The sequence below is a fragment of the Phalacrocorax carbo genome, chromosome 8, assembly GCF_963921805.1.
Source record: "Phalacrocorax carbo chromosome 8, bPhaCar2.1, whole genome shotgun sequence".
Classification (NCBI taxonomy): domain Eukaryota; kingdom Metazoa; phylum Chordata; class Aves; order Suliformes; family Phalacrocoracidae; genus Phalacrocorax; species Phalacrocorax carbo.
Genome location: NC_087520.1, coordinates 20,716,344 through 20,738,554, shown reverse-complemented (window position 1 = coordinate 20,738,554; position 22,211 = coordinate 20,716,344). Strand labels below are relative to the sequence as shown.

Sequence of the window (22,211 nt, the reverse complement as noted above, 5' to 3'; positions counted from 1 at the left end):
ATGACTTTATCACAGAAGACCACCCCTCCCTATATTTGTTCTATAACCAGTGAGAAAAAAGGGCTGTTTTCAGAATGCAGAATGGGCTCCCAGACATGCTGCTGCAATAATGTGGACCTAACCTGAACTAGAGACTGGGAAAGGGGGGAAGGAACAATTACATTATGGTTTACCGTCCTACTGTATGAGGATCCAGTAGCACCTGAAAAGAGTTAACTGGGGGAAGCTTACAACTGGACTATTGCACAAATATTTTTAAAGGTCACAATTCTCAAGAAAATGTCATGTGTTTTCATGCAAAACAGGGACACACTGGAAGAGTAGCATATACCAATTAAAACTAAATATCAGATATGCTTTTTTAAGCCAAATTTAAACAAGCTCTTGGTTATACAGTGGGCATTATAAAGTGAATTAATATTTCAAATTCAAAACCAACTATTCATCTTATGTTAAAGCACCCTTAACAGAAAGTTGTGCTGAAGAAGCCGTATGTTTAAAATGGAACTATGTATTTCTTTCTTTAAAGACCCACAAGACCTATAACAAGTACGACTGTACTAAAATACAGAAATGCTGATTTACAAAACCCTGTCCATAACCTACCTTCACTTATCTTTCTCTGTTAAGCTTTATCTCTTACACAGAAAAGGAAGGCAAGGGAAAGTACAAGTACCTATTCTACTTACGTAGCCCAAACAACACCAGTAACAGCATGTGGTTTCTCCTATTACAAAATGACATATGATATATCCATCTTGACCAAAGAAGCTAGTCACACAGCCATATACACTGACATTCTCTTCTTGATCTTCAAAATTATGAGAGTTCCTCCAGCCTACAAATATATATAGATATATATACACACTACTTGATTTCTTCTCCGAGTTTTGAAGATGCATTGATGTATCAACATTCACAACAAATATAGTTAAAAGCTACTTACTATAGTAATCCTTTATTACTATGGCCTCTAAACCTTCATCTTTTAATTATCAGTTGGTCCAGAATTCAGTGATCAAGGAGAGATGACCATGGGATGGAAGAGACTCTATTTTTCCATAGTACCATGTTGTTCATGTTCAGACTTAGCCCTGGATCCCAGGACAAATGACAGGAACCATCACTTAAATTTACTTTCCATTAAAAAAGTTAAACTGCTGTGGTTTTTACTTGCCTTGATGACCATTCAGTTACTTGGGGTAGGTTCTAAAAGGAACAGAAAATCTGGAACTGGACAATTTCTTCCTTTCAGTGAAAGGACATCATTGGTTTTCAGTTTCCTAGCGTGGCAGTCTGCAGCCCATGGCTGAAAATTTCAAAGCCAACATGTTCTTCTCTTCTGCCTCCCTGCACTCAGACATGTGCCTGCTTAGTTCTTAACCCCTTTTCTATCTTTTCCTTTTTATAAATAGACATTGTTCTTCCATTTTTATCCTTCTCTCAGACCTTATGCACAAAACAGTGCAATTTCCTCTTCCACACCTACCTTAGGATTCCTGAGTGAGAATCCCCCTCAAAAGGAAAGCTTGTCTTAACAATATTAGCAGTAAAAGACCCACAAATCTAATAACCATGGAATTTATTTGGAGAACAAGTACAGAAAAGGTCCTGATTATTGCCAACTTCTGCAAAATAGTTCAGCATTTGGCACAAAAGATAATGCATGTGAAGATCTGCTCCAATACTAGGTTTACATCCTTCCCCCAGAAGACACTGATCGTAAAAATCAGTAGATGGAAAGCTGCATTCAAAAACATTCTCAACAATTCCAGCCCACAGACCCAGTGAGTAACAGCAAAAATAAGTACTTCCTGTTAAGTGACTTCTGCTACACTAACAGTGACCCCAAGATTTACCAGTTCACAGCTTTTTACCAGGTTTTGTCTGATAGTAAAAAAAAAAAACAAACAAAAAAACAAAAAAAACCCACAAACCACACACAAAAAAACCACCAGTCCTTGTCCAGCTAATTCTCCAACAGACCTTTAAGCATGCCAATTGAGGCCCTAAATCCTGCTTCTTGCACAGCAGGAAGGCAACATGCCTTCACAGACAACCATCAGAATTTGCCTCCATGCTTCCTTCTGTATTAACAGTATCTTGGAAATACCCAACAGGAGAAACAGGGATAAACAAAGGAGTTCACCACCATAGGACATAAGTGGCTGCTTGATAGGAGCCATGCAAATGTAGCGCCTCAGAATTTTTTGCCCACTACCCTTTTCTATTATGTTTCCGTGATGTATTAAGTGAAAAAAAAAAAAAGCCACAAAATGCTTGTTATACCTTTAACAAAACATTTATAAATGACTCATCAAAAGATTTCAGTAAGCTTTAAAGAAGATCCTTGACCTTCCACAACACTCTTAATGGTTTAAGCCTTCTGCCTTTCACATGCATTGGTATCTTTTTGTATGCTTCTTCGTCAATGACTTTATGCAAGTCAATCACCTTATACAGAAGATTTTTTTCCTCTGTGTTTTAATGCTTTTTCTACAGCATTGTGTTACTTCAAAAACTAAACAAAGGCAGACCAACCATCTCTCTTGGCAAGCCAATTTGAGTAATTTACTTCTCTCCCAAGCAGGACAAATAATTTAAGAAAGCTAAGGTTAGCCTTGCATTTTAAAGATATCTTACACACATCTGATTCAACTGACACTAACAAAGACTTTCAAGGTTTGTGAATTACAATCTGTGTATTTGTGGTTCACATAAAACTGGTTAAACTGGTTCACATGATTTACTTTCTTTCACAAGTCTGACAAGTTGCCCGCTGTTGATTCACAATACTTATACCTCATTCTCTCTACAATCTCTGATTTTATCAGGGTGCATCTTGTAAGTATTTGGTTATGACTTCCCCTAGGATCCTATTTCTCTTGCTCGAACTGATGTTGTGTTATGCTTACCGAATACAAGTGGTCCTAAATATACTTCGAACCTGGGCTTCCAAAGTCATAGCACGTAGGTTGAAGTATCTTCCATGGTTACTTTGGACACTCTCTCACTTTATCACTTACTGTACGTTCCTGTATGCTAAGGTTTAGTATCTAAATATATCAAAATGGAGGATCTCAAACATAAATAGTCATTGTTTATGCAATATTTCAAGTTTTTTGGTACACTGTACATGTACATATTTGCAAATGAGGTATCAAATTCCAGTATCTGTCAAAAATTTGTCTGGATGTTGAGTAACTCTATTCATTTCCACTCAGATTTTAATATGAGTTCTCACATATTATGAAAGTTTCATAAATATATTTAAAGGCTCCATAAATAATATATTCTCAATTTATTATTGAAGAATGCATGAGTAACTCAAAAATCTAGAAATGAGGTGGCCCTAATAAAATACATATATATGGCACTAAAACCTGAAGAACAGTAGCAACTTAGAAGACAGTCTAAATTAACATTCTCCTGAAACATAAGTAGATGAGATATAAGAAATTTCTAGAAGTAAGACTGCCTTCAACACACCACTGTGCAAGCCACCACTTACAGGCTGTAATTAGATTCAACAGTAGCAAAGAAGCCCTTCTGTCCTCAGTAGGTGTCAAGACCCAGCGTCTTTCATTGGAGACCAAGTTGCCAATTCTACAAACACAGCTTTGCCTTACAGACTGCCTCTCCTTAAACAGATAACGAAAAAACCACACACAACCCCCCCCACCAAACACCACCACCAAAACCCAAAAAATAATCCAAATTAAAAAAAAAAAAACCACAATAAAGAACCCACACCAAGCAAACAAACAAAAACAACAAAAACACACCACCAACAACAAAATTAACCACACCCAGAATATTAATCTCCACACACGGAACATCTCTTAGATAATTGCTTTCACTGACACCAACATTAAAACAAAAACAAAACCACAACTTGAAACAAAAACACAAAACCAAAACAAAAAAAACACACCACAAACCACAACCAACAACAAAACAGCAAAAACTTCATGTCAGTATGCCTGCAAAGGAATAATGATTGATGCCAGAAACATCAGCCACAAATGTTAGTCGCATAAAAACCACACATTTCAGGTCAGGAAGCCTCTTCCCCCCAGAAAAACATATACAATACAATTATTAATGCCAACAAAAACAAAGCCACCCTTACATTTCTGATCTCTGTGAATTCAAACCATGGGACCCTCCAACTAGAACCACTCAGGTTTGAAGCCATTTTATTACTTCATGAAAATAAGGAGCCATGAAGTGATGTTTCCAAGTAATCACAGCATGTATATTTTAAGAACTTTCTCAGAAAAGAATATTCTTGCAGAAGATGATTGGTAAAATCAGGAAGTATTTAACAATGCAACCATCATATTCGTGACATCTGTCCAATAAGCACCAGAATCACCTGACCGTAGCACGGACATATGCTGCAAATAGATGTGCTAGAAGTCTCAAATACATACTGGAAGTGAGGCTGAAATCATAAGGCGTAGTTTACACATTAATAACATAAGCAAATTACTAAGTTTATGTGATCTTCCCTAATATACTGACCACAGTGTCTGGTAAAGGTACTAGACTGAAACAACATTCATCCTCAATGGTTTAAAAAAAAATCAAATAAAAAAAAAAATCAGTTAAACTATAATCTGAAAGAAAAGAGAAGAATCACTTGTAGGAGTGAAACTGCTTTCTCCCATTTCAAGCCACAGCATAGGCTCACCATTGTCAGAAAAATGACTCGTAGGCCATATCTGGCAATTTTATACAATCACACAGAAACACAGCTAAACTCCATTACTTTTTTTATGTGCTGCATCATCACTTGAAGACTTGAGTCCTTCTAGGTTCATGAATGCAAAGAATGTTTAAGCTGTGCAAAATAATTTCTTATGATGCACTACCCTATGACTATATGTACCACCATAACTAAATCAAACAATGTAATACATGTACATACTGCCACTTAACTGCTGGAATTACTTTTGCTCTTACTGCTTTCGTACAGCTTGCATACTTGAATATCACATCTATCAGAAATGTAAATCAAAGTTTGTTTTCTTAAACTAGCATAAAACACCATGCAATAGGACCAGACCTACTTCCATATGTGCTTATTCCTCTCACACGCCCTTGTTCACCCTTTTGCCTTTCTGCCTTTTCAAACCAAGCTTTCCTCCTTGTCACCTCCTTTCTACCTAGGCTTAAGGAAATAAAAAGCAGAGATTAAAGGACTGGGATCTTGCTATATGTCTACACAGAGAAGAATGTCTGCTTTGTTGGTTTTTGTGGGTGGGTTTTGGTTTTTTTTTTGGTTTGTGGTGTTTGTTTTTCTTTTTTTTTTAATGACCATTGTTACTTGAGCTCAACTGCAGTTTTTCCTACCTTAAAGGCAATAAAAAAATGAAAGGTTAAGTGATACATTTTTGAGGCAAAAATCAAAATTTAAGTAGAAATCTGAGTCATAGAAAAATAATTCAATTTGGCTATTCTGTTGATATGTTACAACACTATTTTCCTGATTCACCTATCAGATACACAGAACTCTCTTTCAATTTGTGGAAAACAGTTTGATTTCAAGCTTGAGTAAGCAGTCTGTCTTTTATCATCTGAGCTATGAAACAGCATTAATTTATGTATTAACAATAGATAAAAAGTATTTATCTATAAAAATGTATTTAATATTCAGTTCCCCAATACCTAAGACAGTGAAATGCAGATTTTGGCTCACCCCTTTATTTCATCATTAAGGCTACCCAAACACAGTTCCTCCCCATTTAAGATAGTATTCAAAAGAAACAACAACAACAAAAAAATCTTTGTTTAGAATGCTAACTGTAATGAAGTCGGGCATTGATGATGTAGAACTCCTGCTGTGCCTTTCTCACTCCTTCCTTTTCTCCCAAGGTAGAATTAACTAGATCTATAATCCTGCCAATGAAATCATAGTGGTTCTTTAAGAGTAACATAAATCATAAATTTCAGGCCTCCACTATTTGTACTCCTAAAAGTTTTGGCTAATATTTGACCTGAACCTTGACACTGTGGTTTCGACATGTTACTCCTATTACATCCTGCAGTTCTGAACAATAAATTTCAAAGTGGCAGAGGTAGACACAGGCTCCACACCAGCCAAACACCATGGCAACGTTTCTTCTGACAGCAAATGTCCCTCAAGCACGGAGATCTGAGAAAGAATTTTCAAAACCCAAGCAGCAATTTTACTACTGAGTTACCACAAGCATACAGGGATTTGCTTATAAGATGGTGATGTAAGAGTGCTGGTTGTTATGTCATTTGCCAAGAAAGGCACAGCAGAGTATGGACAGAAAAGGGAAGGGAAAAAAAACAAACAAACAAAAAAACCCACCGCACCCAAAACACCAAACCCCCAGATCTGTGATATCTTGTTAGACAGAACCCAAGCAAAGTGGATATATTAATCTCTCCAGCTAAATAATATTTTTGTTGCTAACACCTGCAAAGCCAATATATTATTTAAGTATGATGACATGATATACAGTTTTTTTAAAAAGTGCTTTCTCCAATATAATTTGCTAATGGATACCAAAAGTAATAACTGCAAACTATTTAAAATTACAAAAGAAAAGTGAAAAGTGGTTTTACCTGCTGCCAGTACTACATGCTCCATTTGGAAATGTTCCTTGGTATTAATTACTTAATGAGAAGACACATATATGATTTCTTTGTTTTCTAAACCTTTAACTCGAGATAATTTAAGTTACATATAATACAAAATACTTCCTTACAAAACCAATTGTTTCCCCATAAAAGTGATTAAAACAAAACCCTTTTGTATACAAGAGCAGCAGTTTTGATTGAAACGTTTCGTTCTGAATCTTTACTAAATAATTGCTACCTTCATGCTTTAACAAAACTGTTATCTAGTCAGCATATTGTAGCATAAATGTCTAGCTCTAAAATGTCAAATGCTATACCAAAAGTTCATACATCATTGTGTTCTCAAAAAGTCAATTCAGTTAAAAAGTTAATCAAAATTAACTTAATACTTTCAAAAATACTTAATACTTTGCATTACCATCTACCTTACCCACGTTGATTTTATGATTCAGAACAAAAAGTTTCATTTTTATTCATTTAACTCAAAGTAAAAAAGGTTGCCAGAAAGCTATTGATGTAAACTGGTGTTTTCCTTTTACCAACAGGCAAAGTTTGGCCCTGGTAGGAACCACATGAGCCTTCCAAATGTTCCCTCACCAATGACTTAGGTTATAGTACAGACTCAAGACTAGGAGTAAATAAAGTACACTCTTCCTAAGATTGGACGCGTCAGTTTTTCAATATCCTTAAATCAAAGCTGCCAGCAAGACGTCATGACTTTCGAGACATTAAAATCTACCAAGTACCTCCATTCACTCCAAAAGAGCACCTATTGCACAGCACCTATTTTGGAGACTTCTGCCCTGTCCCTGCTCACACTTAATGTCTGAGACATTATAGGAGCAATCTTGTATTACATTTCAAGTCATTTAAGTACCCACAAGTCTTCTGTGAAAATGGGGGAGAAGGAGCCTCGGTGGAAATATCAGCATCAGATTTACACCTTTTAAGACTTCAGAACAAGTCTCATGTGGGACTTGAACTCACAAAAGCGTTCTGGAAAGCTTATGCACAGAGGTGGGTACGTTTAGATGCATTTTTGAATGCAGCCAGTTAACTAGAATTATTATGGATTTCTCTGTAAGTGGTCACTTGTGTCACATAATACTAGATCAGTGAAAACTGTATTCATTTCCAGGCATTTACACTAACAAGAATGATTATAGTTATGGGTCTCCTGGCATTTCCATTACAAATCTATTTTGGGGGACTTATACATCAGCTATAATAATATATTTTTGACTGAGACTTGATACGAAAGGTCTCAGCTATGCTTAAGTCAGTAAACGTTCCTACACCTTTGAAAAGGCTTCTTTCAAAATTATTGCAAAATTACTTTTTTATTAAAGTAATTTTTCTGTCTACTTAGGTTGTTAAGCATTTTATCCTGAGCAACCTAAGGTGGCATATGCTACAAGATATGAACATTACATCTCTAATTCTATTAGGGATGGAATTCCTAAAAATATCTCGCATGGCAAAACATGAGTGAAAAAGAGCAACAGAACAATATAATGGATTGAACATTCACACAAATTTTAGGAATATTTCAGACTGATTAAAAGCTTCTTTGGTCATTTCTGGATTTACACGATTAGTGAAACAATGATGCAATTAGTTGCCAAATGCTGCTTTTCATTTGTAAATATGACATGCATATTGGCTTAATCCTACTTCCTTCTCCCCTGACTGTTATCTAAAAGAATAAATCATTTCATAATAAGGAATAATAAAAGGAGTTACACTCCTAAATTATTTAATTTAGAAAATCAGTCTACTGGACCTTCAAACTAATTTTGTTTTACTTAAAATTTATGATTCCTTCAGTGCACATCTTGTCAAACATGGATTAGCATTGTTACTCTGACACCCCAGAGGGAGTCAACAGAGACTATTGGGGCAGCAGTCCTTGAAAGAGGAAAAAAAATTGCCAGAATGCTCTACAACTCCTCTGGAGCTGCAGGGTCTATTAACTCAAAACTACACTTTATAAAAGAAACAAATATGGATTACACAATGGACAATAACGACTTCTGGACTGATGGGTAATAACTGTTATGCAAATGACAACACATATTTATCCTTACGGACCATAAGGAATTAACAATATTCCACTATTTTTCCTAAATGGATGCAATAATGTATGTCGTCTTTTTTTTTTTTTTTTTTAACAAAATACCTTTTTAAAGGCCTATACCGGGAGCAAACAAGTTTGAGCACTAACTTTACTCAGCTGAGCAGAAAGGATATCTGTTCCTTGCTATTAAAAGAAAACAATTTAAACTTTCATTAAAAAAAAAAATAAATCTACAATACAGATTAGGACCAGATTTTCAAAAGGGCACTGCATCCATGGCAGTGAAGAGTTTTTCAAAAGGCTTCAGTATCTTATTCAAACACATAATTCATATATATTTTTTAATAGGTAGTTCTCACTGAGGAAAAATATGCCTTCAGTTCCTTGAAAGCTACTGGAACTTCTGGCTACTCCACAGCCGTATGCAATGGGAGTTGAATTAGAAGCCAGAGTCACAGTTCTTGGACATCCCAAATATATGAAAAGCACTTTTCTGGAAGACCTTCTTCTCATCTCAGGTGGATTTAGCATGACCTTAATATAACTCTATGTTTTCTGCACCTTTTTTCTCCAAGGGTCAAATAAAAATAAATAAAATAAAATTAAAAAAAAAACAACCAACACAAAACCAAAACCAACCTTTTAGGGCATTTTGCACATTAGGGCCCTTCACCCTACATCAATCCAAAACAGCTTTTCAAGAAAACTGTCTGTGATGACTTCTCTGGAAAATGTTACATTCACAGGTTTCTGCCATTTTGACTATTTAGTAGTTTCCCAATTCCCAAACATCTGTACTGCACTTCTATTCAGGATGGAGCTGTTCCAGGTAAGCAGGCATGTTGTTCCTACTTAAGCCCATTCAGACAGGTTTACAATATCTAAATCTCATGAAAAAGTCAATAAAGCTAGTATGGTTAACTCATGCCTAACGTAATAGCAAGTCATGGCTACTGTAATTCAAAAACATTTCCAGCAACAGAGGAGAAGGTAAAGGATGTGCTGGCAGCCTTTTGTAGGCTAATTAATTACATGAAAGACCTCTTCCTGGTCCTCTGCAATCTGAGTACTTCCACTTGCAGCCACCATTGGCTAATAAGCCATGCAGAATTCACTTCACCCAGGCTACTATTCAGCAAAGAATTCAAAACTCTTGACCACAGGAAGGAGACATTCAAGAGCAGCAATCAGGACACTCAACTGGGAAGGACAATTCTGGGTTTTGATCCACCTTCACAGAGTTGCTTAGTTAATGGAAATACCTATTCATGAAAGAAGAAAAAAAGAAGGAATAGTCCAGAGAGCACACACTGGAACAAGGAATTGCCACTTCAAGCACCTGGATTTTTTTAATGTGCATTCATTAGGGCAATTTCATATACTACCCCTGTCCAAGGCCAAACTTCATGTAATTTTTTCCTCTACTTGTTTAAAATTTATAGAGCTGAATTTGCCTTTCAGCATAATCACAATGAGTCAGTAGTTTGTCTATAGGAAAGTCAGTAGAAATGCTCTGAATTGCTGTATCTACTACAACAGCACGCACTTGAACTGCAAAAATGCATCTCTTGGAAGGGTTGCTTTTTCTGCCATGTAATTAAATTCTTATTACTTGAAGACTAACAAATTAATCCCTCTGTCGGTATTTACAGAATAAAAATTAATAGGATTTAACCTTGATGGAAGTATGCAAAAAGCAGTTCAAGATAGACAGAAATAGCACAGTCCCCTTGTTCTTTAAGTCTGGGGACATGGGAAGAGCTCACACTCAAAATGCTTTATCTAGCCTGGGATAACCCATGTTAAAGAGTATCTACAAATTCTGTATTCAGTTGCACACATGTCAATGTTGAATGTCTTTTCATATTTACAACAGAAACTTTAGTTTTGATTGGGAAGTTTTTACATACTTATTTGCAAACTCATACAAAAAGGACACTTGCAGTAGATGTGATTTCAAGCCCGGAAGAACCTTTGCATTGATTAGCTAATTTGAAAACACTTAGCCAGAGGACTTGCATGCAAAGATCTTCACAGGCAAAACCTATAAAGTGAAAGTACTGCTACTTCACAACCTGACCTTCAGACAGGTAAGGCTATATAACTGTAAATACATCCACTATATTGCTATTCCAACAAGGCTTGCGTTATCCTAGCCATTATACGTCCATCGTACGTAGCACTGCCGTCAAGAAATGTGAGCAGGGTCAGAATCCCTGTAGAAACATTCTAAGAGTAATTACAAAAAAAGCACAAAGGCTGCTTCTGTCTTGTGTATCTTTTTGACATCCCAGAGTATGCCTACAATTTTAATTATGCACGTTCACTTAATTTACAGATTGCATCCACCCATAGTAGCCATTTTTTTAGTATTAATAACGTAAGACATTTGACTATTTCTAAAGTTCTTAATTCTAAAGATAAACAAGATGCTCTCTTCCATTCCTTAAGAGAGATTTCAAAAATTCCCTCATGGATGAGCACCCTCCTTTGAAACAAAAGGGACTAAATCTTGTTTACCTAATTCATATAAGCATTTGCAGAGACCTACAGCATTAACCACTAGAAGCCTACAAGGAATCTGGACTACTTCTAGAAAAATAAAAAAAATTTTATTATGCAAGGCTGTACTTCAACACAGTTGAATACTAAAGGTTCTGCTATAAACCTTGCAGAGGGCTGCATGGGATATGAAAATAGAAAAAGGGAGGGAGGAATAATAAGGCACTGACAGACTTAAGAGTCACAAAGCAGCACAAATACAACCATTGGAACAGCTTAAACTTGTAACAAGCTTGCAGAGCACAACATAAAAATCTCTCATTCTACTACATGGCTCATCTATAAAGATTTTATGTGATTTTCAATAGAGAAGTTATGAAATAAAGCAGCCTGTAGTAGGAGCTAACAAAGTACACTTCGTGTTCGTTCCCACACTTTAGGACCAAGACACTGCCCATAAAACGTATTAAAGATAAATAAATCTGTTCTTGTGTGGCAGGAGCCAAATTACTTAAATATTTATAAGTCAAGGCTTTCTAAAAACAAGGCGGCAATAATTATTCATTCAGTTGTACAAATCACCTCCAAGGCAATCTCTGTAAATTACTGACAACTATCCCCTGGTCTGCCCAAGTGAGCAATCACTTTGAAAAATCACTACCACCAATGAAACAAGATGATTTTCTACCAATTAAAATTTTGTCGCACTGTAGCACACCGGAAGTGCAATCCAATTAACAAACCATTTATACTGACCTTAAAAAGAAACAACAAGAATCACGTTATGCTTCTAGATATATATTACAGATACAGATAATATATGTAAAGATACATAATATATTATCGTTTCTGAAATAGCTTAATAAAGTAGTTACAAACTCACTACAAGTCTGCATATATGTTCTAGAGAAATCTATTCATTGTGTGGCTACATATATTCTAGCAAAACCAACATGAAAACTTTGATCCACATTGGCTTACCAGTAGGAATGCACTCTTTGGTCCCCAAGAATAAACATTTTATGTGAACATGGGAGCTTTTATTTATTTCTACATACCTTAAAGCTAAGAAAAGACAACATGCCACAGAGGCATGGAGTAACAAGAAACGGAAATCCATACTAACGTAATTTACTCCAGTTTGAAAATAAAGGTCTTGTGATGTTGTCCCAGCCAATAACTGAAGGAACAGGTGAAATGGGGCATTCAGGGAAAGCAGTTCTCATGTCTCAGATACACATCACCTGCTCTATATTCACAGGACTCTCTGTAGACACTTCAGTATGAGTCTATAGTGTACAAGCACAATAATTTGGTGTGAGCCAACTTCAAAATGTCCACTGAGAAATGTAATTTTGTGTGAAGCAGCATATGCATCTATGACACAGGGGAAATAATAAAACCAAGGGTCTCTAGCAGCAGGGAAGTATTTAGGATTAGGGAAGCAACACTTGACCATGTTTCCTTTCCAATGCATTTCCAGTTTTGTCCTCTCCTTATTCTCTCTATGGATCATGTACAGCAACATGTACAACTAGAATGGACGGACAAAAGAAGATATTGCTGACAGGAGCCATTGTCCTCACCTCTTTCTGTACCACTGTATACAGGACACTTTTTCTTGATTTATGATTTTCTTTCTCTTCATTTTTCTTTACCAGGACTTTTCCCCTGAGTTTTCTGGTTTGGAACAGCTCCACCCTACTTCCTTACCACTTAACCCCCATTTCTTTTTATATCACAAGCCATCTCTTTCCTTTTCACACATGAAGATAATTGCTGCTACTTGACAGGTAGCCACACAGCCTCTGTTGTTTTCATAATCTAAACCTGTGTCTCTTGAGCATTGTCAATCTCCCCTACTGAAAATAACTCAAGAAAACATGAGAGATTGTAAGAAAACCAGTAGTGGGTCTCTAGTATCAAAAGCAACTGAAAGTCAGAGATCTATCAGCAAATTACAGCTGTGCCTAGACTGAGAATATTTTGATCTATGAGTATTATACTTACTATTTTATGCAACTTCGGCATATCTCGAATACAATAGTGAAGTATATTATCAAACATTTTTTTTGTTGTAAGAGCTTTGAAGTTCTAGGTTCTGCTGTGTAAATCTTGACATACGCTAACAAACCATTCCCTGACAGAAAACAACAGCTCCTTTGTTTCTCCAGCTCCCACCTGAAGGAAGGATTATGCACTCAGTAAACCCTAATGGGTCCCACTAAGACAAACCAATCTATTGTATCTATTTAACTCCATGTACACATACTGAGTTCACGTGCCAAAACCTGTACAATGACAAGCAAGTAAACACTTTAAATTAAATAAACTGTTCGGATTCCTCTCTGCAGACCCCTAATGACCCACAGTATGAATAGTTATATTTAGTTAAATATATGACCCATTACCTCAAAAAGTGTATATTTCCTGTTCAAAAAAAATACATATCTATCTCCATGGAACATTTGTCTGTCTTTCAAGACATCCTGTACTAGAAACCCAGAATAGCCACAGACCAAGGAAGACGAAAAAGAAAAAAAAAAAGGAAAAAAAAAATAAAAAGAAAGAAAATATTGACCTATTTCCTAGGGAATAAGCCAAGACATTGAAAACCACCACATGACCAACATTACCTATAGAAATCCTCACCTCTTATCTAGATAGATCAAATGCACAAAATGTTATGCAGAATCTTCAACATTGCTTAGGGAAGAAAATTTATTTCTGTATGTCTTAATGAACCTGTACCAATCTTTTACAGTTTACAAGGGAACTCTTGGGAAGAAAGGGGAGAAAATTAGAACTGAGAACAGTCTTAGTTGTCTTAGTTGCTGTGTTGTCAAGGGGTATACTCCAATAATTAACTAAAGGAGATGAAAATGTGGAAGTGTGACAACCCAGCCAGCCTTGGTTATTGGGGGGGGGAAGGGAGGGGGGGAAGAGAGGAGCTAAAATAGAGATCATTAAGCTCTCTGGAGATGTTATTTTTACAATGAGTGGTTAGTATTAAGGAAAAGGAAGCCAAGAAGAAAATTCACGTACAGTAAAGAAAAACAACCTGGAAACTAACTTGAGAACATTGTGCATTAGACTCACTGCAATACAGCTAATCTTATGTAAGATCAAATTCGTTAGCCCAGGGAAACCATTTTAGCAGCTTTCACACCCCTCCATGTTTATTTTCCATTGTTACCTGAACAAGAGAAACCTTAAGAAAATCTACAGTATAAGTAGCATAAAGCATAGACTCAAAAATACTGAAGGGCCTTGTCCAGAGAGGTGAGCGGTGTTAGACACCATCATTATTGTACTGCATAAAATCATTACCTGATGCGTATGATTTCTTTGGAAAAAATACAAAAAAAAAAAAAAAAGAGCCCCAATATTCGTGACACTTGTCAACAACCGCATATGCCTGAAGCTGTCACTTTTCTCATGTGCATTCAGTGCATTCCCCAGAGCTGGAAAGAATTATGTTCAGAAGTACCAGTACTTAGAAACCATTTTGAAAACTAAGATACATGCCAGTTTAAGTTTCTGACTACGAAAGGTTAAAGAGCTTACAGAGTTAGCTCTGTGGCATACAGGAAATATTTGGAAGGCAGCTGTAAAGCCTATTATGCTATGAGTTTGTTGTGATGGGAAGTATTTATCACCTCTTTAAGAACTCAAAGTCAGCAATAATATTTGTGAACATCCTAAACACACATTTACTTTCTATAACGACAACTCTAAATTCTCCTCTTCAACAGAGTAAAGACTTTTATGATTTACTTCATCACATTGGAGACAGGCCTTCTGCCTGCCGAGCGGCACAAATGCATATGGTCGAGGGAACATGTCAAGATAGGAAAAGAAATACAAGGATGAAAATTTTAAAGTAAGCTAACACTGGAATTAACAGAAATGATCTCAAGCTAAATAATTATGGTTATTTAGCCTTCCTCCCAAAGCAAAAGTTTGATCCCATTAATGTTAATACGTGACCCCCACAAAATGATTTGCCTTTATCTCAAGTCAGTGGTGTTTGCCATGACTACAGGCAAAACAGCAAGCCCACGGCTCAGAAGATAGGTCCCCAAATCCAAAAGATTCTTTCTGCGTGTCTCACCATCTCGGAAGGCTTTGTATCCTCTAGCATTCAGCATTCCTCCTGGTTCCTACCCCAATACCAGTGACTTCGTAAAGAAGAAAGTTAAGGCCTTGTATGCCAAGGATTTTATCATCTGCTTGCATGTGTGGCTTCTCATTTATTTCAGGCCTGCCAGGGTATACTAGTACTTGTTATGCTATACAGATCATCAGAAAATGAACTGTTACATGTTACATTTTGCAGTTAAGCAAATTATGAAAATAATATCAGTTTGGAATCTCTTCTGAAACTGTAAATAAAAAAAAATAAATCTGTAAAATGAATGCCTGGTTTTAAGAAATAGGTAGCTTCTTAGAGTAAAATGAGCTCACAGCTTCAGTTCTTCAGGCAAATGTGCGGGACAAAATTGTCTATAAATTTCCCACCCCCCACCCTACCCCCAGAGTCCTGCAGACAGTCTGAAAAGACTTTTCTCACAAAGGTCAAACATCCCATTACAGAAACACAATAAACTGACTACGGAATACTAGAAACCCTCAGTTTTACAGTTAGTCTGTGTCAGATCCCAGTATTCTGATATGCTATCACCTTTAATTGGAGACCAAATTTCTATATATCATTGAAAGAAGGAGAGAACAACAATCTTCACTGGAAAGGAAAACATTTGGGACGACCTTCCAGTTTTGAAGAGACGTGAGCATATAATGCTGTCCTAGCAGGTGGCAGTTCCATCAGGAAACCTCTCATCATTCCCACCCTGCTGTCTAAGAAATAACTCTGTATGTCCATATCTCTGGTTTAAAATACAATGCAATTTCTTTCTTTGCACTTAAAGCTTCTGTAGGTAGAATACTGAATTACAAGCTTAGTGAAACACAGTTTGGAAGCCCAGTTTAGCCACTTTGAAATATTTCACAAGTCACGTTGCTCAAGGTGAAATTATTCAGAGTTTTCCTGGCATCCTGAAAATGAGCAGCATTAAGCTGCCTATCACCAGAACCTCACAGCCTCACAGGACAACGACCAGTAAAGTCACCCCCAAACTGGGCCGAGGGCTATATTTTACATTATGAAAAAACTCCTCTATGTCACACAATGCGTCCAGTTTGAGAGCAAGTGCTTGTCAATTCAGTCAGTGCAACATGTCTGAGAAAGCAAACATACCCCTGAGAGATTAAACAAATATTTCAATATTTATATTAACACAACTGATAATGTTCAAAATATTCTATTCAAATGTGTCATTACAGCTACAGCAGTATCCCTAAAACCACATTCGTGTTTAGAAAGATGTTTGCTTACAGCTTCTTCAAGAATAATGGAGAGTTTGTTTCAAACAATGAACTTCTGTCACAAGTAACAACTATTTCACAGAACCACCTTTATTTTGTATCAGTTGCTGCTACCATGCTTCAGTGTCTTTCTTGTATAAATGTGTGCTTCTTGTATAAACCCCTAAGAGTATTAAGGCCGAATTCTGTGTCCTGAGCCAAGTAAGATATAAGTTAAAATAAAAACTTCAAAGCTTGACCCCAAACATTTCCAAACAGGAGAAGTAAATGTTAGAAAAGCTTAGTCTAAACCAAGAGCAGCTTCTTCCACAGTATGAATCGGAGACTTCTCCAGTTTTCTCTCCATGCTTTATTAGTCTCCCAGGTAACCAAAGTGAAACATAGAAAGTGTTGAGTTATTACGCTCAAACATTCGGCATCTGAGCACAGTCAGTTCAAACTGCTTAGATAAGGGAGACAAGCGCCTTGAAAAATTAAGCTTGTAAAAATCATTGACTCGGCCACAACCAACGAAAGAGCACCAGGCTACAAAAACATTGGTATGTTCTGGATGTACACAGAAGTAAAAACTGCTTTTTCTTTAGTCAGAAGTGCAGTGCTAACAGAAAACGGTAAATTATTTGTTCAACGTCACAAAAACCGCCCCCAAAACCCAAAACCAATTAAGCCACGGAAGGGGTAAACCGGGTTTAGCCACGAACACCTCGACGTCAGGGCGGAGCCGGCGGGCGGGGCGGGGCCGGGGGGCGGGGCCGAGCGCGCGGCGCCCCGCGGCGCGGCAGCGCGGCCAGGTGGCGGCGAGCTGCCGTGCGGGCACGCGGCCGGCAGGGGGCGCCGTTGCTCGCGGGAAAGGCGAGGGGCGGGGCGGGGCCGCGCGGGCGGGCAGCGCGGCCGGAGCGCGGCGGCAGCGGGGCCGCAGGGACCCGCCGGGATCCCGCCGCCCCCCACCGGGACGGGGAGGGGCGGGGTGAACACGGCCCTCCTCCCGCCGCCCCTCCACCCCCATCCCCCGGCAGCCCACCCGCGGCGGCGGGAGGCCGCGCCGGGTTCCCGCACGCCCGCGGGCACCGCTCCGCCTCGGCGGGGGCGGGGGAAACCGACAGCCACCCCCCCGGAGTGCGACCGGCCCCAGACCCCCGGGTACTCACCATGTTCACTTCCGAGACCATATCTATGCTGGCGATGTCTATGTTCATGCCAACAGCCACGGGGGGACCTGCAAGGCAAGGAGACGGTCCGTAACGGGATCCCCGGGATCTGCACCCGCTCGTTCGGGGGAGTTGGCGGGACCGGGGCCGGGGCCGCGCAGAAGTGAAACGACATTTGAACAAACCCAGAAAGTCAGTGGGAAGGCGGAGAGCGCTCCCCCCGGCCCCCGCCGGCGGTAGCCGTCGTTTATGTAAGGCGCACACGCGTGATAACGTGTTAACATCCCCCCCGCGCCCCGCCGCCGGCTGCGCACCCGCGGGGAGCGGCGCGGGGGGGGCCGGGGGCTCCCCCGCCCTCCGCGACCCGGCTGGCCACGCTCCGCGCTCCGGCGAGCCCCGAAACCGGGCGTGGGGGGAAAAAGTGGGGACACCCCCAGCAAACCCGTCCGAAATAAACCAACTAGTTGGATGGAAGTAGGCGTACGCAGGGGGTTAAATGCCATTTTTGTGTCAGTTACCGGCACATCTCGCACTCGAAAATAGTAACTGCGATCACAAGCACGTTACACTGCGAGGAACAAAGGTTGGGTGAACTTAAGAGATTTGCATCTCCAGCAAACCAGTTAAAGGAGGGTTTAATTACATGTTAATAAAGTGTCGGCACACACGCAAAACGAAGGACCGGTTACCCATATGCAAGAGATGCGAGTGATCGCGTTAGGAGCATCCGGTGCTAAGAAAATCCAGTGGCAATGGGCTTAACTTCGGATCAGCTTGGGAAAATGGCAACACACACACACACAGTGTCGCCCCCAACCCCCCCACCCCCCCCACCCCCTAAAGCAACAGCACCCACGACACGCTTAGCAACCATACAGACACCAAAGGTACACAGCCCGGGTATGCAACCTCTCATTCAAAAGCAGTCAAATTACCTCCAAAATCCGGCCTCAAGCGAATGTCATAGCCCTTCAGCAGTCTATCCACGGTCTCTTTTACCAGTGACATATTACTAGGGTCATTGACACTAAAGGAAAAAGAAGAATAATACCATATTATTCCTTATTTCTCAGCCCCGAGCTGTTCATTCCTCTCAGCAGCAGCATGCACTGCAATTCAAAGTAAAGCAAAAGAGATATCTTCATCACTTACCTCTGTGCACACACCACGGCTATTATTAACGGGAATGACCATATCCCAAAGGAACCCTTTTTCCGGACTCTCAGCATCCCTTTAGCTTTTGATATGATTTAGGGTTTCAGTGAAGAGAAGAAGAGATCCAACTTATTCTGGCCAGTGCAGTAATTCTAATGTGAGGCGCATGCGCACGGCGTACCACAACATCAAAAGGAGCAGTGGTTGCTGCTGGAGATGGAGCAAATTTCCTTGCCAAAAAAAAAAAAAAAAATTAAAGGGGAAGAAGGAAATGCATTATTAAAAAAAAAAAGTCATCCACAGGAGGCTCGAGTATATTTTTTTTGTCCTTTTTGTTAGCATAGAATATAAATCACAGCAAGGAGAGAAGTTTTAGGAGTTGCTGGGTACGTCGGCTTTGCAACACAGTTTAAAGGGGGGGGTGGGCTCGCGTTAGGCAGAAGGGGAACAGGTTAAAGAGGGGAACGCGCAGCGTACGTGTGGTGCCGGGGCGGGGGGGGCAGCTGAACTTTTTTGGTCTCTGGAAAGGACCGCCCGAAGGGAGGCGAGGTGCGGGCAGAGGAGCCGGGGCTTGCAGCGGGGGCGGGCGGTGGGGGAGGAGGGGAGATGGGCGCCTACGGTATCTCTCACGGGATTAAAAAAAAAAGAAAAAAAATGATGACGACCCGTTTCTTGTAAGAGGGGATTAGGCTGGTTCCTTCCTCGCTGCGCTGCCCGGCGCTGCTCCGGGGCAGAAGCGCGGGGGGGGGGGGGGGGTCACGGGGGGGGGCCTGCCACCGCCGGCTCCAGGGGGCTTCACAGGTGCCGAGGGGCAGGCGCGGAGCCTCCCAGCCCCGCTCCCATCCCTCGAGCGATGCAAGTTCCTCAGGTAGAGCGAAGCGGGGCCACGGGGCTGGGGGAGGGGGGAAGAAGAAGAAAAACAACACCCTGAAACGCAGGGCGAGCTTTCAGTGACCAGGCAGAGCCGGGGCAGGTTCATAAGCCCACTTACCTTCGTGGGTAAAACACCCGAGCTCTTCAAATGCAGCGTGTGATCCAATTAATGCCTCGGAAGAAACCGGAGCCGAGCTGAACGCTGATTTAGGGATGCTTTGAGTGACATTTAAATCCTGAGCAGAAAAAAAGGAGATAGGAGAGAGAAAAGGGAAAAGAGAAAAAAAAACCCAAGCCCCCAAAAAAACAACAGACACCGGAGTTAAATTATTCCTCGCAAATCTGCTTTAGGCTCGTAGCTCCTTTTACACCTCCTCCTCCTCCCTCCTCCTCCCGCACAGAGCCGCTCGGCCCCGCGGATCTGCGCTGCTTCAGGGAGCGGATCTGGGCGGGCACACGTCCTCGGCCGGCCCGGGGAAGGCTTGGGAGCACTCGGGGCGTCAATTAACAAAAGAAATATTTAACTCGCTGCAGGAGGGAGGAGGAGGGGAAAAAAAAAAAAAACACACGGGTGAGGGGAGGGAGGAGGGGGAGGGTGTTGCACGGAGCCCGCTGGCTGCGCGGCACGGCTCGGTCCCGCACGCACCCCGGCCGGGGCGTTGCGGGGCTCCTGCCCTGCCCTGTCCCGTCCCGCAGCCCCCGGGCCGGGCCGGGCCGCCGGTGCTCGGCTGTAGCCACCTCCCACGGCCGGGGGTGCCCGGCCCGGGTGGGTGCGGGGCCGGGGGGGGCTGCCCCCGAGAAGGAGGAGGCGGCGGCGGCGGCTCCCCGGGAACGGCGGAGGTGGGGGCGGGCGGGGGGGCGATGGGGTGAAGTCTCACCTGAGGGAGCGGCGGGGCGGAGGGGGCGCTGCCCTCGAGAGGCTAAAAAAATAAAGAGCAAAACGGGAAGGCAGCCGGCAGCCCCGAAAAGCGGGCAGCCATGTAACCCGGCCCGGCAGCCGCGGCGGCGGGAGCGCTGCAGAGCGGGGGGGCCGCGAGGAGCCGGGCAGCGCCCCCGGCCCCGTCCCGCCACGGAGCGCAGCGGCACTATTTCCAGCGGACGGACAAACCGCGTCCCCTCTGCCCCCGCCCTCCCCCACTGCCAGTGCCTTGAAACACCACACTGTGCCTTTGAGATCAAGTAAGTGTCTGCCTGGGGTTTTGCTTCCAGGAAAAAGAAAAAAGGACATCCTCTTGGGGGGGGCTGGGGGAACTCACCAAGGCATATTGTCACCACCTTCTCCCCTTCGTGGCGACTGGGAGTATACGGAGGGAGAAGATAATGCTTTTCCAGATGAAACAGACAAGATTTTGTGTGTGTGAAAAACGTTAAATGTCTCATTTGTGCAGTCAAGAGAAAAAAAAAAAAAAAAAACACCAAACGCAAACAGCTTCGTTAAAGAACGTTTAAGCCTTTGTTAAAATTACACGCCCCCCCTCCAGATTCTTCAGCTTGCTGTTGCATGGCTGCCGTTACGGAGCCGCTCTCCTTGCTCGACCGTGGAGGTTTCTGTTCTCACAGTGCCGGGCTGCGTCCCTGCCAGACCTCCTGAAACCCAGCCCTGAACGGAAGATGGTGGATGCTCAGGGCAGCGAAGCGCTTTTACTTTGGAAGTAAGATAGGCACTTTTTTCCCCTCCTGCAATCATACGCTGAGAACCGGAGGTCTCGAGGTAAAACACTTCAACCCTGCGCTGTGAACCTCGGGACTACCTCCTACACTCCTGATTTCAGAGCTGTTTCTGAGTCTCCGCTATTAATTACCATTACACCACAGTGATGTTTCTTTCGCATCTGAATATGAACCAGATATCCACAAGAACCTGAGGCTGAAAGCTGGTTATATGCAGTGCTGGACCCGCAGGAATCTTTGATTTACACATCAACATAAAATCAGGGGCAGAAAAGTACCATATTTCCATGGGAGTATTAGAATAGTACACCCAAAGAAGCCAAGCCGATATATCCAGCATTTGTGCTCTGATCTGATGTATGCACAAATGATCAGGGCCCACTCATTCTGGGCCCATAGTACGGCTGTGCCACATGTAGCGAAACCTGCTCTCAGTCCTGCTATTCTGGCAAAAAGGAATGGAATGCATCTCCAACAAATTCAGTACATAAGGATATCCTGATGCATTCTGCATGGAAAACTAATGTATAACCTTGGGTTTTGGAAGCATAAAGGTACTATTGAGCCATGTTTGGGATGATGTGCATAACTCATTATTTCTGCTAGCTGTAAATGCACCACTGTCCGAATGGGTCAATACCACCAACTCTTCCTTACCACCATTCCAGGCTCTATGTGCCCAAACCAGCGTATGGCACAGGGGTACCATTGTTATACATGGACACAAAGTGATCCAATACTTTTCCTTTTGCAACTGGTTTCATGCTTTGCTATGCACTTTT

General features: G+C 41.2%; 1 protein-coding gene across 3 annotated transcripts in view; it reads right to left on the bottom strand.

The window, feature by feature from the left end:
* The window catches only part of GABRB2 (gamma-aminobutyric acid type A receptor subunit beta2), a 174,904-nt gene extending 154,079 nt beyond the window's left edge, over window positions 1-20,825 (bottom strand). The window contains exons 1-5 of one of the 3 annotated variants that reach the window (XM_064458969.1): window positions 20,637-20,825; window positions 19,877-19,994; window positions 18,883-19,115; window positions 18,666-18,757; window positions 17,731-17,798 (exon numbers count right to left, since the gene is read on the bottom strand). In XM_064458969.1, the coding sequence (XP_064315039.1) occupies window positions 17,731-17,798; window positions 18,666-18,757; window positions 18,883-18,959 (237 nt within the window). In that variant the 5' untranslated portion in view covers window positions 18,960-19,115; window positions 19,877-19,994; window positions 20,637-20,825. Of the gene's footprint in view, window positions 1-17,730; window positions 17,799-18,665; window positions 18,758-18,882; window positions 19,116-19,876; window positions 20,329-20,636 lie in introns of those variants that run through there. The other 2 variants (XM_064458968.1, XM_064458970.1) reach the window with 2 other exon arrangements.
* Window positions 20,826-22,211: the final 1,386 nt, after the last annotated feature.